The sequence below is a fragment of the Podarcis raffonei genome, chromosome 12 (assembly GCF_027172205.1).
Source record: "Podarcis raffonei isolate rPodRaf1 chromosome 12, rPodRaf1.pri, whole genome shotgun sequence".
NCBI lineage: Eukaryota > Metazoa > Chordata > Lepidosauria > Squamata > Lacertidae > Podarcis > Podarcis raffonei.
Genome location: NC_070613.1, coordinates 26,324,563 through 26,341,821, shown reverse-complemented (window position 1 = coordinate 26,341,821; position 17,259 = coordinate 26,324,563). Strand labels below are relative to the sequence as shown.

General features: G+C 44.0%; 1 protein-coding gene across 3 annotated transcripts in view; it reads right to left on the bottom strand.

Moving 5' to 3' along the window:
• CDK14 (cyclin dependent kinase 14) overlaps positions 1–16,958 on the bottom strand; it is a 226,584-nt gene extending 209,626 nt beyond the window's left edge. For 2 of the 3 annotated variants that reach the window (XM_053410262.1, XM_053410267.1), the window contains exons 1-2: positions 16,290–16,957; positions 4,580–4,611 (exon numbers count right to left, since the gene is read on the bottom strand). In XM_053410262.1, the coding sequence (XP_053266237.1) occupies positions 4,580–4,611; positions 16,290–16,389 (132 nt within the window). In that variant the 5' untranslated portion in view covers positions 16,390–16,957. Of the gene's footprint in view, positions 1–4,579; positions 4,612–16,289 lie in introns of all 3 variants that reach the window. The other variant, XM_053410263.1, reaches the window with a different exon arrangement.
• Positions 16,959–17,259: the final 301 nt, after the last annotated feature.

The window sequence follows — 17,259 nt, the reverse complement described above, 5'->3', positions numbered from 1 at the left end:
CACACTCAATCTCTACATCGGCATCCTGATGCACAGGGGCAGAAGAACGACCTCCTTTTCACCGATGAAGCATTGTTTGTGTGTAAAAATCAATAGCTTACTATATAAAGCAAAGAAACAGCAAAAAAGTTCATTGCTGCCCATCTTGCCTTCCACTGAAGAGGTTAAGAGATCAGCTATTTCGCTGCCGCCCCCCATCACAAAGGTCAGCCAGTCTCTGCGACTGGTTCTCCTGACCCCACTTTGAAAACAAAGCAAAATAAACCTGAGATGGAACAGAATAAGTAAAAGACAGTTCCCAGAATCTTCTGGCAGATAAAAACTTTTAATTTAGTGCCTTGCCTGCTTTATTGTTGATGGGCGGCAGGGAAGACGGGGACATAATTTGCCCTCCCTTAGCCTGTAATGCATGCCCCATTCAAAGCAGCTGTTTGAGATTCCACTCCAATACAACCCATTAGCAAGAAAGGAAGATGTCAAGAAAGCAGAGAAGTAATTATGCTCTACACACAGTCCACTCCATTTTAGCCAAATAATCTATCAAGAGTTGGCACTTATCTTAAGCAGTTTCTCAGACAACCCACAGCTATGCAGATTGAAATCATCTGCCGCACGATCCAGCAACCCTACACAGCTTCCACAGGGCACAGGGCTGCCAATCTTACATAACCCGTATGCCCTGAACCCACACCATTGAAATACAAAAACAGACGCCAACGCACTGGCAGAATACCATGATGGCGCAAGAGGTGGATGGAGCAGCAAGAGCCGGTTCAAATCTCACCTTAACAATGAACTTACTAGGTGACCTTAACCAAGTGACTGTTTCTTTCAGCCTCGGTCTTCCTCGAAATTCCACAAAATGGGCACAAGGCCAACCCCCACCTCACACTTTATTAGGATTGCTAAAATAATCCATGCGAAGCCCTTTGAACACTCAAAAGCACTTTGGGGGTGTGAATTACTACTATCATTAAATGAATACCAGATGTCAGAGATGGGAAACCCTTTTTCAATCCAAGGGCTGCATTCCCTTGTGGGCAACCTGTCAGGGGCAGTATGCCAGAGGTGGCTGGGTCCAGGTGCAGAAGGGAGTGGGCAACTTACCCTTGGACAAAAGGCTGTATTCCAACCATGCAGAGGCCAGAGATGTCTACATCCCTGCCCCTGCACATATATCCACATCCAGGCAAGTAGAAAGGCCCAATCACAGTCCAAGAACACGTTCCAGACATGCAAAAGAATTTGGAGGAGGCTGCAGAGGAGGGTGAGTGACAGGGGTGACCTGGGGAGAATGCCAAGGGCCAAACAGAAAACTATGGGAGACTGAATTGGTGTCACAGTCCAAGGTTCCACACCCCTGCCCATATACAATCATGAACAAATTAAGAGGCTTTCGTTTTACCACGGTTTTCGTGAGAGAGGACAGAGGTTAAATATCACCTAAAGCGCTTCCTTCCTCTCATTATCTTCCACTTCACTTGTAGGAGCAACAGAGCTTTTAGAAGCTCTTATTTTCACAATTAGCATTACAGACTCTGGCAGCGCATGCCTAAGAAAGCATCTACTAAATGTGTCAAGTGCATTCTTAAAAATAAAATAAAAAATCACAAAAAGATTCTGAAACCTTTTGTTTATTTCAAAATATAAGATTCCGTCTGAGACAAGAAGTTGATGAAGTGTTTTACTATTTTCTTCCTGTATTGTGAAATTTTAAGTAATTCTAACATCCTGTCAGTTTTGTTTGAAATTATCTAGTCTCCTCAAAAGAGGGGAAACTAAGAACACAGTGGAGAGAGAGAGAGAGAAAGAAAGTGTTTTAATACAATAAAAAAGAACAGTATGATACAAGCTTATTTGTAGGATTTATGAGCTAGGCTTTTAACAAAACACTTATAGTGCTTGTGCTCAGATACCATTTCTGGTGCTTTCTGGGAAGCTACATGTCCAGACCCACAAGCTCAGCGAGCAAGAGACTCACTGACTTCCTAATCTTTGAGTAAGTTTCATTTCCAGAGTATCATATTCCATTTCTTTGTATTTCACATTCACATCACCCATGCCCACATACTTTCACTTTCCATCACTCTCAAAGCTCAGATGCTCAAATTTTAAAGTCCTAAATCAGAGAGTCAAGATTGCCTTGCCTAAAACGATTCTTACAGTTCTGCAAACCTAGTCTTGGGACCCATTATCCACTGGTTACTAACCATTTCATCAGGAACAACATTAGGAAAAGTGAAAGGGTTCAATGCCCTGTAGGACCAGATTTTTGAGGAGGTCAAGTTATCAGATTCACCAACAGCAGTCTTGAGCCTTACTGTGCATTTTCTTCTGGAGAAGAAATATCAACTGATATTTCTCCAAACCAACAGTTCCAGTCAACTGAAAGTTCTCCTTGCCAACCAGCACAAGTTTCATCTGTTCATTTTGGACTGGACTTCTGGTTTTCTACTTAATTAAGAATTAGGGCATTCATATACCACTTAATGGGACGCGGGTGGCGCTGTGGGTTAAACCACAGAGCCTAGGACTTGCTGATCAGAAGGTTGGCGGTTCGAATCCCCGTGATGGCGTGAGCTCCCATTGCTTGGTCCCTGCTCCTGCCAACCTAGCAGTTCGAAAGCACATCAAAGTGCAAGTAGATAAATAAGTACCACTCTGGCAGGAAGGTAAACGGCGTTTCCGTGTGCTGCTCTGGTTCGCCAGAAGCGGCTTAGTCATGCTGGCCACATGACCCGGAAGCTGTACGCCGGCTCCCTCAGCCAATAAAGCGAGATGAGCGCCGCAACCCCAGAGTCGGTCACGACTGGACCTAATGGTCAGGGGTCCCTTTACCTTTACCTATACCACTTAATAGTTAGCATTTCTAAGCAGTGTACATAAAGCAAACAGTACAGTATAAAACAGCAAAATAATCATAAAACACACACACACATGAATGCAACCTTACTATGCCTGCTGGAATGATATTTTTTTAAAAGCCTGTGTCATGGCACTTCAAGTTCAGCAAGAACTGCACCTGTCTGATCTCAGTTGAGAGGGAGTCGCACAGTCTTGGGCTCACAGCATTTTATGCATGGCCTCTAGTTGTTACGATTTATGCATCCCAGACTGCCCCAAGGAACTCAGTGATTGGGAAGTGATATAAGGGATCATTTGGTCCTCAATATATCCTGGACCTATGTTATTAAGGGCCTTGTAAATGAATATTGAGCCTGACCAGGTCATATATGGGCAGCCGTGTAAGTTTTTAAGCACCAGAGGCATTTGTTGGCATTTAAAAACTAAATAAATTATTAAATTGGTATACTGCTCCAAACCCGTAGATCTCAGGGCGGTTCACAACATAAGTCTTTCCCCATGAATAGTATTCTCTCTCTTTAGTGGGGTTAGAGAGTTTGGCTATACAGTGGTACCTTGGGCTACATACGCTTCAGGTTACACACTCCACTAACCCAGAAATAGTGCTTCAGGTTAAGAACTTTGCTTCAGGATAAGAACAGAAATCAGGCTCCAGTGGCACGGCAGCAGCAGGAGGTCCCATTAGCTAAAGTGGTGCTTCAGGTTAAGAACAGTTTCAGGTTAAGTACGGACCTCCGGAACAAATTAAGTACTTAACCTGAGGTACCACTGTAGCTGGAAAGATGTGGGTTCAAATTCCTACCAGGCTACAAAGGTCACAGGTTGGTCTTGTGCCAGTCTCTCTCTCTCTCTCTCTCTTTCTCCTCTCTGCCTCACAGGGTTGTTGTGAGTAAAAAATGGAGGGGGAGGAACCATGTGTGGTGCCTTCAGCTCCTCAGAGGAAAGGCAAGATATAAATGTAACAAAAATGGAACTCACAGCAAAACATATAGATTTGTAAATTAAGAATCCCTGCTCGTTTTCATAAAAGGAGGATACAAGACCAGGCATATGAACAGATGATCCAAACAAATGCATAATCGAAAGGAAATACTTGGGACACTCTACTCATATGCAACTATCTTTTGGTGATCCAAACTTGTACTGGCAAGTGAGGTAAACTCCTCGGGAAGTTTAGAGGCGGAATAGCAAAGTTTGGAATATAAATTACATTTGTCCTGATGTTATTTGATTGCGGTTCTGTATTTTACCAATTCATAACTTCTGTAAACCACTCAGAGGACTTGGTTGATAGGGAGCATGAAAACAAACCAACATCAATTGGTTGTTGTAAATAAACAAACATGGAGAAATTGGAGATGGAGATATATATACATGCACATCTCTCTCATGTTAGTTTTCAACAAGAACCACTAGGCCAACCTTGGCCAAACAGGTAAGTCCTAGGTGCTTTGGACTGAAGCTCTCATCAGCTGGCTGCAGTTGATGTGAGCAGCAATCCAACACGCCTGGAGACCACGCAGGTTGGCAAAGGTTGGACTAGGCTTTTCTCATTTGAAGGCAAAATATATAAACATTCCTCTTTGGAATCCAGTACTCATCTCAGTGTCTTTTGTCAGAAACTACATCTGAAGAGAAGGGAAATGAAAGACAGTGAAGTAAACGACTGCAACTTTTAGTAGTAAAATAAAACAGCCTGAAATATTTCACCTACCTCATCAAAGCCGTTGTCATCTTTCTTCAAGGCTGCAAAAAAAAAGAAAAGAAAACTGGTTATCTGCACTGTATTTCAATCAGTAGCAAAGAGCCAGGGACGGAGCGAAATTAGAGGAAATATTTATCTGCATTTCACAAGTAGGCAACCTCTGATCTACAGGCCCTGTTTCATATAGGGAGCAAGGAATAATAGGAAATAGAAGAAAGGAGGACAGAAAGAAAGAGAAGGTTCTGCCCACTTTTGTCTCCAGCCCCTGCCACTGTCTGTTGCACCTCACAACAGATCACCTCCAAAGGAACGGAGCCCTTGACAAAAAAGGACTGCCTGCCCCTGTTGTATTTATTGAGTATTTACTTGCATAACACTTTACTCAAAAAATCGAAATGTTCATAGGTTAGTAGAACTGCATAGCAAGCATGAAAAAAATTCTTTAATAAGTTATAATACAACATTCAGTTGTCTCCTCTAGCTCAGCAGGACTTGAATCTGCACGTTTCTGCTTTCATTTAAGCACACCTACGGGAGCTTGCAAGTGAAATGGCAGAAGTTGATTGCTCAATAAGTCTATTGTGAACCCCTTGCCATCCATTGTTTACTTATAATGTATTCCATCTGTACGAAATCAACAATTACACAATAACATACCTTGCTTAATGTATTGCCACACTTCCCCATAACTTATCTCCATCTCTTTCTATCCACATGGAGTTGGGCAACTAAAATGCAGAGGAGATGGGCAGCACTTCCGGGTTAGCGCCAACGGCTAATGGCGGATTCCCTCCGAGCTCCGGAGGGAATCGGCTCCACAGGATCAGGGTCTTCCCGCTGCGGCGACGCGGAGACCCTTAAAAATCACAGGCCGAGAAGCCTGTGAACCTGGTGACTCGGCGGGCACCATTTGCGCCCCCCCGACCTGCAAAGGAGCCTTTTTAAAGGCTCCGGAATGGGGGACGGGGTGAGCGGCACGGTGCTGTGAGTCGTCTGCTTCTCCTGTGGAGTGAAGCCGCGCTGCCATGGCCGGAAAGCGCTGACTTCTTCTTGTGATTTGGACTTCAAAATAACAACCCGTGAGTAGTACGGAAATTGGATTTTTAAAGAAAATTTTTCGGTGAATTAGGTACGATCGGGGGAGGTGTAAACAGGAAGTCAGCCTCCTCCTCCTGTAAATAATCTAAAGCAAGGACCTGCTAACTAAGGTCGAGAGAATTTTTTCTTTTATTATTTGGCAAAAGACATTAATTTCACGATTTGGCACTAGAAGAAATCTTACTGGAGGATAAGAGCTAATTTTGGGAGCTGAAGTGCCACCCCCCCCGGACCCGGGAGTGATCCGCGAGAGAGCCTGTTGAAGGTATTGGAAGAGTTTGACAGCTGTCAAATTAGCTGTCAGAAGGAAAAAGAGAACTTTGTTTCTGTTGCTTCTGCTGGCTATACTTGTTACAATTTGACTATATTTTGTTGAAAACAAGGAAGAACTGATACAAACTAATTTGATTTTTGGATTTGAACTGGAAAGAACACTAAGTAACCAAAATCCCTCTAGAGGGGGTTTTGGAACATTACAAGAATGGCTGAAGGAGGGGAAATTCAAGCTGAACTGGACAGAGTCTTTGTTCTCTTGGGAAAGTTACAAGGCCAAATTGATGTTTTGGCTACAAATGTTACAACTCTGGACTTAACAGTAAACAAATTCATTGAATCTGACAAGGAACCGACTCAGGAAGCTCATGCAGCTGAACAAGAAGAGAAACTTGAGAGCTTTGAAAGTGTGAAGAAGGAGATATATGTTGTTACTGAGAAAAAGGAAGGAGGAGCTGTAATTTTACAGATGGTAAAGGAGAGCCAGAGGCCTGGCATGATGGCTGCAAAGGAAAATAAGAACTCGATGGTGAAAATTTGGTTTGAATTGGAGACTGAAGAATGGAGAGATCTTCTTGTGTGGAGATCTGAAGACCTAAGGATTACAAATCTGATTAAGGTGGAAGTTGGAGCTTTCGGGACATTTGGACTTAAAAAGAGTAAGAAACAAGACTTAGGCTCCACTTTTGAGTATGGAGGTCTGGTTGGAAGAAATATGGACTTTATTGGACTAGAGCTTCTCCGAGATTTGGTGTTTAATACTAAGGACTATCCAAAAACCCGGCAGAGAGGAATTGAGAGAGAATTAAGAGCCTCGGACGTGAGATCCCCAGGCTGAGAGTAGATTGACTGATGGACGATTATTGGGGATTGGAACCGGGAAAGGGGGGGGTGGAGTTTGGGAATCCAAAGGGTGCATAATTATAATTTGTTTTGCTTTTATTTTGTTTTGTTATTTGTATGAGAATTGAGGAAATCGTGGAAGGGAATTTAGGTCGACTTTAGAAAAAGGCTTTAAGAATAAGAACAGATGTATAATTATTGATGTTTATAAGTTATAAGTTATAAGTTATAAGTTTATAAGTTAAAAGTTTAAAAGTTAAAATTGGTTTTTCCAAAATGAATGAAATATAAAAAGGTTAAAAATTGGGGATAAGAACTTGTTGAACCAACAATTTGAACTGGAATACAAGAGGGGGAGGTGTGGGGAAGTCAGGAAAATATGTCATTGAAAATAAGGACTTTGAATTTTATGTGTTTTTAATTTTTTTTGTTTTCTTTTTTGTGTTTTTCTTTGATTTTTTGAGAATGGAAAAATCTTAATAAATATCATTTTTATAAAAAAATTTTAAAAAATGCAGAGGAGATGGCCTAGGGCTGATGAGAGCTGAAGCCCAAAACATGTGGAGGACACCCAGATGGTGAAGTCCCAGATGGCCCACTCATAAATGGTTCAAAATTAATAACAAGGAAGAAGAATGGGTAGCTGCCTAATGGATAGGTGAAAGCCTGCCTTCATCTTCAAAGAAATTGGAGTTCTTGTTGGAAATACACTAAAAAGGATATACCAAGAACTCAGGCCACAAGTTTCAATATAAGGAATAATTCCTACTCGAGAGTTGAAAAGAAAAACGTGTATATTCTGCTAAGAATAACAGTTTGAAGCTAATGGTAAATTTAAATATATACACGTTTTTCTTTTCAACTCTCGAGTAGGAATTATTCCTTATATTGAAACTTGTGGCCTGAGTTCTTGGTATATCCTTTTTAGTGCCTTCATCTTCAGGCATGGCCAAACTTGGCCCTCTAGCTGTTTGGGGACTACAACTCCCATCATCCCTAGCCAACAGGACCAGTAGTCAGGGATGATGGGAATTGTAGTCCCAAAACAGCTGGAGGGCCAAGTTTGGCCATGCCTGATCTATATGAATACATCCATTAACTTATATCAGGGACAAGGACTTTGAGGCATTATAGAATGTTGGACTTCAGGCGACCAGAGGCAGGGCCTTTTCTGTGGGAGTGCCCTGTAAATGGAAAGCCACCAGATGCATCTGCTGTCAGATGAAGATCCCTAGATTATGTTGTGGCTGAAGAAACATTCCACAGAAGATGACTACATATGGAGGATGCATTTCCAGGTCCCAGGTATGAGGTGTAACAGGGGGGGGGGGTCATGCATGCATGACCACATTGCATTGCTTTGCTCCTTCCATCTCAGCAGGTAAAGGATGGCCCACCCTAACTTTTAATTTTTTAGTAAAAAAAATGTCAAAAGTATAGCTAAAAAGGCATCTGACTATTTACAAACTTAACATTGACAAATTTTAGTAGTAGTATGATAACTAGCACTTGCAGCTAGGTACTGTAGCTAAAACATTAGACCAAATGGACAATTCTGCTCACAGTTTAACAATAAAATCATCAAAATGCATCTTTTTTCTGCAGTTCAAGCTATACGTTATAGCTTTTTCCACAGAAAGGCAGCTTAGAGACTCTTATCACCAAGGAGTGAGAAAATCACATTATGTTTAAACACCCAGACAACGGGAGTGAAACAGGAGAGAAATTGAGAACAGCTGTAGCTCAGCATCTAACTTGCAGCAGCTGAATTAGATGGTAGCAAACAAAGTTACTAGCATACAAAAGAAAAATGCTCAGCTTTTACAAGATAGCTGTTACCACCTTGCTGATTAAACTTCTAGCCAAATTCTTGAGTTTTAAACTAACTCCTGCACTCTTGGCTCACCTCTCACCACAGCTTCCTACCAAAATACATGATCTTTAACACACATAACAAAAGATAAAGAGTTCCTTAAACACAAATATTTTTATGTACACACTTAAGCCTTTAGGGTGCATTTATTCAAAACATTTACATGTTGCCTCTCCACATATGCACCCAGGACAACTCGCAGTCTTAAGAGAAGTAAACAAACATAAACCAAAAAGCTGCATTAAAAAACAGCAGCAATAGCACTGCAGTTAGATGGGCTTCAACCAGCTCCTAAAATGCAGAGGAGCAAGCCCTCTGGCAGACACCTCTGGAGAGACAAGAGCTACCACAGAAGAGGCCCTGCACCCGATTGCCACCCACCTAAACTTCGAAGGAGGCAGCAGCCAGACCAGGGCCTCTGAAGAAGATCTAAAAAATATTAGCAAGTTCATAAGGGGAGAACAGATCATCTGTTGTCTATCTCTAGCAGCTGTCTATTCTTCTGCATTAATGCTACTAAGCACGACCGCACATCTCCATCCTAGCACAACCATGCAGAAGGGGCAATCGCACTACCTACCATGTGTTCACTACCCACCCGGTGAAGTGGCATTTTTAATCACTGAGTGATTTTGAACATCAGCCCTCAAACACCAGGCAAGACCATGCCAAATATCATCATCCTTAAAATGTGACCTCCTTGCAAACTTAGCAAAGTATTCCAGTCCAATAACATGTGATGCAATTCTGCTAACGAAACCAAGCAGGTTTAGCCTTGTAAATTGCTGGGTGGAAACTACGTACCTGAGAACTATGCACAAGCTGCTCCAAATTCCTTGAAGACAGGCTTGTATTTAAGTAGATTGTGACACAAACTGGCACAAAAGTTGGATCAAATCCTAAAATGCTTAAATTTCCCAGTGCAAGCAGAATGTGAAGTCTGCAATTAATTCCATTTGGTCTCTGAAATATTTAGAATTTACGTAGGGCAGTTACTCAGAATGCTCTTAAAACAGCTTCCATGGGTTTTGTTAGGAGCCCAAGAAAGTGATGTTCAAGCTTTCAGAAGAGTCACTTCTGAAAACAACCAGTGATGTGGTTGGGTGCCTTTACAGTGAGATCCTAACCAGATCTACGCAGAAGTCCAATGGCACTTGAGGGCACTTACTCCCAGGAATTAGGATTGCAGCCTTGGTGTCTATAGTGTGCCTGGGGCAACCTTTCATGAGCTGCATTTCCTCAGAATATGGAGGGATCGTACTAGTAGAGGGTAAGAACCAGAGACAAAAGTGAGTTTTGTTCTCTCTGCATTTTTCTGCCTTTGTCTCCCATTCCTAATCCCATTTTTATATCCTCCCTGCTAACAATGCATTTTCCACCTTTGCAAACTAAGCAAAGGAATGCAATAAATTACCCCCAAGGCCACTTATGCCTCAAAAGCCACAGGCTGCCTATCTCTACTTGAGGAAAAAAAGATAACTAGGGAGGGAGGGAGGGAATAGTGTTGCTTTTTTAAATATTTTTTTTCTTTCATTATCCAGGAATATTAGAACTGTAGGCTAGCCACCAATGAAACTGAAACAGGAATAATATTCAGGTGACAGACAGGCGCAATTCACAATTCGTTTATGGAAGTCACTGGAACAAGATAGGGCAATAGCTATCGGTCACTAGCTTTAGAAAGGCAGAACAGGCCTATCTATGGCTATTAGCCATGACAGATAAATGGCATTTCCAGGATTAAAGGCAATAAATACCAGCTACAGCCTGAGAGGGCTTTAGGTCTTGCCTGTGGCTTCTTGGGGATCTGTGGCTGGGCCAATGTGGGAAACAGGATACAGCACTGGCCTACAAGGTCTGCGCTCTTCTCAACTTCTTATAATTAATGAATGGACCTCAATCCTAAACACAATGCAGTGGTCACAACTTAAGAGTTACAGCCTACTTTTATTTCCAGTGTGCTCATGCAATCAAGTGATTGAGAACTCCAGAAAGGGGTGAGCAGAAGGTAGATCAGAACCTACTAGCGGATTGCTAGATGGTTTGCAGTAGATCCACAAGGATTTCTGGTTCTCAAATGCTTAGCAATAAAGCACCTAAAACAAATTTAAGGACAGGTGTAACCAAATCATCCATCTGGATAGGTGCACCAAATACATTCAAGAAATAGCCTCAAACCCGCCCCCTTCAGAATTAAGGAACTGCTACAAATCAGGGATTCTAACACAAGATACAGTGGTACCTCGGGTTAAGTACTTAATTCGTTCCGGAGGTCCATACTTAACCTGAAACTGTTCTTAACCTGAAGCACCACTTTAGCTAATGCTGCCGCCGCGCCACCGGAGCATAATTTCTGTTCTCATCCTGAAGCAAAGTTCTTAACCTGAAGCACTACTTATGGGTTAGCAGAGTCTGTAACCTGAAGCGTATGTAACCCGAGGTACCACTGTATTGGAATCTAGGCAGGAGTTTATCCTGAAACTAGCATTGCTCATGTCCACATGTGGGCCTAATCGGGATTTCCTCTTACCGTGGAAAATCTGACAAGTAAATATAGCCATTGTACATATCCAGTCAATCCTACAGACATGAGCACATTTTGTGGGGTCAACAGTCTACCGTTTCAGTGGGTTGCTTGTCACCAAACCCTATCTCCGCTATCTCCTCACCCAAGCACAACCCTGAACTTTTTGTTTCTGGGCAGCACCGAACCAAATAAATGCAATACCACTGACTGCCTCGTGCCCAGTTTGGAGAAGTTATTTGCTCAAGGACACCACAAAGCAAATGTGGGGGATTACCTGGGAAACTATAACCACTGCACTTACATTTGGCTTTTATATGTGTGTGTATCGTCGTTAGCAGCAGCAGCAGCAGCAGCAGCAGCTGCTGCTTTACACAAGACCGCATTAAAAGCAAAACAACAAAAAAGAAAATTGATATTGCTCTCTAAACTCTCCCAAAAAATCCACAAGCTTTTCCTTCTTGCCTATTGTGAAACATAGTAACTAGCTGGATAAGGTTGATAAATATTTTCTCCTGCACTCTTCCCAGAAAATATATGTATATGTACTCAGGTTCAGAAATATTTGAACACATGTTCAGAATGGGAAAAGGCAGAGGAGGGAAGACAGTGGTGTCTGGTCCATTAGAGCAAAAAGAGCATTGCCCCACAAGTCTCCACCCCCCTTCCTGCCTTCTTACTAACAACCAGTTCAGGTGGCTAAACTGGCTGTCAACCCCTGTGTTGCCTTTGGAGAAGAGGATAGAAGCAAAATCAGAAATAGTTAGCTCTGCCTGTCACTGGGCTTGGCTTTGCTCTGTTGGCCCTCCTGCCCTGACATTCTGAATGGCCATCACTGGAGGAGGGAGAAGTGATTGGGGAGGAACAGAAAAATGCTGCCTAGACACAATCTTTTCAAGGTCTCCCCAGAGTGTGGATAGCAAGCCGCAGAACAGCAAGGGATACTGGGAATGTGTGAAAGCTAACTTGCCAAACACAGAGAGAAAAACAGGATCCAAATTATCTGTTTTGTGCCAGATCTGCAAAAAGCCTCAGATGAAGTTTGTTTGAGATAACATGTTTGTTATCTCAAAGAGCATTATTCACCCTCTACCAAAAAAATTTAAAAAAATAAAAAATAAATCCTTCCTTGCTATGGCTAATCTAACTTTGTAGCTTCAACAAAGGGGTCTCAAGTCCTTGTGCCATCCCAAACAAGGTAATATTTTAAGCATTCAGAGTTGTCAGGTAATACGAGTTTGTCTTATATTTTACCTTAATTTGAAGGAATTACATACACACCAAGTAATCCCAACAGAAGTTTATTGCATATTTCTATCAGACATCCTTTTACACCCCTTTTCTAAGTCACTGCTGCTTGCAATGACTAGGAAACATTTATACTGTCAAGACATACTTTTTTTAAGTTCAGCATTTGCCAATAGGGCAAAGTGGAAACAATTTTACAGGAAAATGTTAGCCTATGCCTAAAGAAGCTGTAACTAGGGTTTCATTTCAGGCAAGAAGGCGGGCGGTCAAAAAAACAAAACAAAACTCCAAACCCCAGAACTATTTAGTGACATCAGAAATATGGATGTGGGCAGCAAGTAAATACTTTAATATAAATATAAGTAGGAGGAGCGTGTAGAAAATGATAGACTGGGATTTCTCAAAAGCTATCAGTAGTCATCTCACCTGAAACCAAGAAACACCCTTCCTGTTTGTTTACCCCAACTTATTTTTTTAAAGTGCATCAAAAACAACAACAACTAAAGCAACAGTTTCCATTTCCTCTAGACCTCTCTGATTTTGGGAAGGAGGTGTGAGGCTCTTAATAGGGTCCTAAAACCTTCCATGGGGGACGCGGGTGGCGCTGTGGGTTAAACCACAGAGCCTAGGACTTGCCGATCAGAAGGTCAGCGGTTCGAATCACCGCGACAGGGTGAGCTCCCTTGCTTGGTCCCTGCTCCTGCCAACCTAGCAGTTCGAAGGCACGTCAAAGTGCAAGTAGATAAATAGGTACCGCTCTGGCGGGAAGGTAAACGGCGTTTCTGTGCACTGCTCTGGTTCGCCAGAAGCGGCTTAGTCATGCTGGCCACATGACCCGGAAGCTGTACGCCGGCTCCCTCAGCCAATTAAGCGAGATGAGCACTGCAACCCCAGAGTCGGTCACGACTGAACCTAATGGTCAGGGGTCCCTTTACCTTTAAAACCTTCCTACCTCCTTCTCAAGTAGTGCTTGGAAAGCACTACATAGGCTCTGGGAAAGAGGAAGGACTCTGGGACCCTATCAGAGCCTCATACCTCCTTCCCAAAGCCCAGTGCACAGACTGAGCGCCCAGTGCATGCACACCACTTGCACAGCCCTAAATCCACCCCTGCCTACAGCCCTTCCCCATTTATTACATTTAGTTTCTGACACTGCTGAATGATCCCAGATGCTTCCCTATCAGGCTGACGGCACACTGAAGTGGGCGTGTCTCTTTTTCAGAGCAAACTTTCTCAGATGATCGCCCTGTTAAGTTATCCAGTTTGTTTTTTTAAACAATAAAGTAAAGCCATAAGTAATGAGGATGGCAGGTTCAGAACAGAGGTGGGCAGCCCTTTTTCAGCCTGCATTCCTTTCTAGGCAGCCAATGGGGCAGTAGTGGTCAGAGGCAATGAATTAAAATTCTAACAGGCTGGTTTTTACACACACACACACACACACACACACACAGCCTTGTCTCTGTTGTCCACATCCCAGGAAGCAAGAGGCATTATCAGCCTCACACTGCACCCTGGCAAAAGCACTGAAGAAGGGAACAATGCAGGACTGCTAAGGAGTGTACGGCTGTAGACAGGGTGCTCCCTAAGGTCTGAGGCTCCCATCTCCTAAGCTGACTTGGAAGCAAGCACCCACCGAGTTCAGGGGAATTTTCTCAGAGAAATGTGCTCAGAATTTGAGGGTTTGTGCTGCGATCCTATACAGTACACACTTTGAGAATTAATGGGACTTCACCCCAAGTAAACGCACGTAGGGAGAGTTCTTGGAATTGTTCAAGACAGGGCTGTAAAGTGTCTTGCACAAGCATAGAGCCTTACCCCCCTTCCCTTTGTCCACACAATCACACTCTGTACTCTAGAAAGGATATTCAGGACAAAGCAAGAAATACCAAAAAAATGACTAAGAACTCTGTGGCAGGCGGGGCTGAGTGAAGTAAAACAGTGGTCACAAGATTTAAGATAACAGAAACGAATGGAATAGTTTAGAAGACAGGGCATCGTTTTTCTATTCCTATGTCACTTCCAATTGGCAATATGGCTGGGAGATGCAAGAACAGAAATTAAAATATGTGTGGCTCTCGCAATGGTGTGTCAGCCTGCAAGTCCTTTGTGAGTCAGCAAGCCAGCAGCACTGTAGATTCATAACAGTATTAAGCAAAGATTTAAAGGAAAAGGAAATAACTTTGCATCCGTAAATTGGACCAGAACCTGACAGTTCGGCTAATTCACAATCCCAACAACTGCCTCCCTTACAGCTAAGCCATCTGGAAAACTAAGCTCCCACTTATTTATACTCCACCAGCAGAAACTAGGTACTGTAATTAAGTGGCATTGCATGTCCCTCTTTGGTTTTTAATTACAGAACAGGGCCTAATAAAATAGAGAGGTTCCTTTTGCTATAACAACAATATTAATAGTGGATATGTAGGAGCACACACCCCCTCCACAAAAGAGGTTACCCCTCAAAATAATTTCCAAATACTGCTGCTCATTCATTGCACACTTTGTTACCTTCATCTTTCGGGGATGATTAGCTTACATTTGTGACTCATTCCTTCTCATAATAGGAGAAGAGGGTGCCTCTGAAAGGTCCAGCCAGGCTACACACAATATGAGTAGTTTCAAGTTATAAACCATTCAGACCCACATTACTCTGACTCTTTCTACAACATAATGGGCATGTTCTAACTGGGTCATCTCATGCATCAAATCCATGTTTGCCATGATATATGTACTTGACAGCTGCAGTCAATCAAAGCAGCAGTGAATGTATGCTACTATGATACACATTCATCTCGTTCACATTTTTTTCAGTGCAAACCTCAGGCACGTGTAATGCAACCTGCACTAGACCTGAAGTCCTCCAAATGTTTTGGATTTACAACTCCCACCAGGCTCAGCTGCCATGCCAGGGCTGATGGGAGTCGAAGGCCAAAACATCTGGAGGGCACTAGGTTGGCAAAAGCTGATGCAGTGTATTAAGTGGTTCATCAGGCAACGTACAAGATACTATTCATTCCCCCCCTCCCAAAGCATAACACTCAAATCCATAACTAAAGGCTATTTGAATGCATGGGTCCAGTTAATACAGAGGAACTTCTACTCCCAAGTCCAGCACAGTCAGTAATTAGCATAGAATCAAAAATCACTACTCCACTTTCAATGCACTTTTGTGAAGGGGAGGAATTAGGGGCGTCACCTTTTAACCACTCTTGACTAAACGAAAGAGAACTTAGTTCAGGTTTGCAAAGGAATAACTAATCTTAAATTATCTCCAATACACGAACATCGAACCTACGATGTAAAATATACTCAACACAGAGTACGTTTTGTTACGTGTCCAGCATTAACACTCGACGTTTTTAAAAATAAATAAATTTTAGGGCTCTTAGCCCAAATACATTGAATTGGGAATCACTTCTAATTGAGACAGTTATCTGGGTTTGGGGGCGGGGGGGTGTAAATGAATCTGATCTAGCAGCAACTTTTGCGTATTCGACCAGATGTTGCACAAAAAACTGAAAGCGGGAGGGGCGTCAAAAGAGAAAAAGAGGACTTCATCCACATAAAGCGACCCAGAATAAGAGCTCTCTCCCCCCCCCCAGCGCTTCCTCGCGGGGCAAGGGCACCCAAGGAGGAGCAAGCGAGGCTTAAGCATAGCTGTCAACGTTTCCCTTTTCTTGCGAGAAATCCTATTCGGAATAAGAGAATTTCCCTTAAAAAAAGGAAAACGTTGACGTAAGCAATGCCGCCCCTCGCAGCCGGGAAGGCTCGCAAAAATAATGATGATAGACGCCCTAAGCGCAGCTGAGCGAGCCTAACCCACCCACATCCCCCGGCTTAACTCGCTCGCTCTTACCCACCGATTCGGCCGAAACTCTCCGACAAAGTTCGCCGCAACTTTTTCATCCTGCTGAGCTTCTTCTCGGCGGGCGGCGGCTGCGAGTCGAGCAGGTCGCACATCTGGCTCCGCTGGGAGAGCGCAGAAAGAGGAGGAGGAGAAGGAGCAGAAGGGGGCGGCGAGAAAGTCACCCAGCGCCCGCCCGGGAGCAGGGCAAGAAGAGGCAACCTCAGCCCGAAAGGAGGCGGCTTGCCGGTGCTGCTCTGCACGCGCACAAGACGCCCCAGGGAAAGCCCCGCTCCGTCGGGCTGAGAAGGGGAAGCGCTGCGCCCTCTCGCTCTTTTTACGCGGAGGTGCCCCGAGACGCAGCAAGCGCCGCTACTTCGCCGTCCTCGCCCATAGCCAAGTTTCTCCCGCCCGCCCCTTCGAGGAATTGGGCGACGCGCTCCCCGAGACAATGAGGGGTGGAGAAAGGAGGCGAGGGCGGGGGGTTATATCTGCGGGGAAGAAAGAGACCCCAGGAATGGGGAGGGTAAGAGAGAAAAGCAGGAGGAGGAGGGAAGGAGTAATGCGCCGAGGAGGAGCAAAGCCCTGTCAGGGGCTGCGGCCAGAAAAAGGGAGGCTGCTGCTGCCGCCCCTCAGCCGAGCAGCTGTTCCTCCAGCCGCGGCCCGAAGAACAACTCTCTCCCTCCCGGCCGCCCTCGCTCTCTCCCCTGGAGGCGGAGGCCGCCCGCGCCCCGCCCACGCTCCCCGCTCCGCGCGCCGCTCATTGGCCCGAGCGAGGGACGCCGGCTCGTCGGGGAGTTTTCTTCCTCTCCCTCGCCAGCGTTCAATTCTCTTTCTTTCCCTCACAATGCAATTGGGCTCCTTTTCTTTTCTTTCTCTCTCTCTCTCAGTCGTCAGGCCCTGAACCAGCCCCGTTCCCTGCTCGAGGCTCACTTGATATATACGGCGGGAACTTTTGCTCCCGAGGAAACTGCGCGCGGGAAACT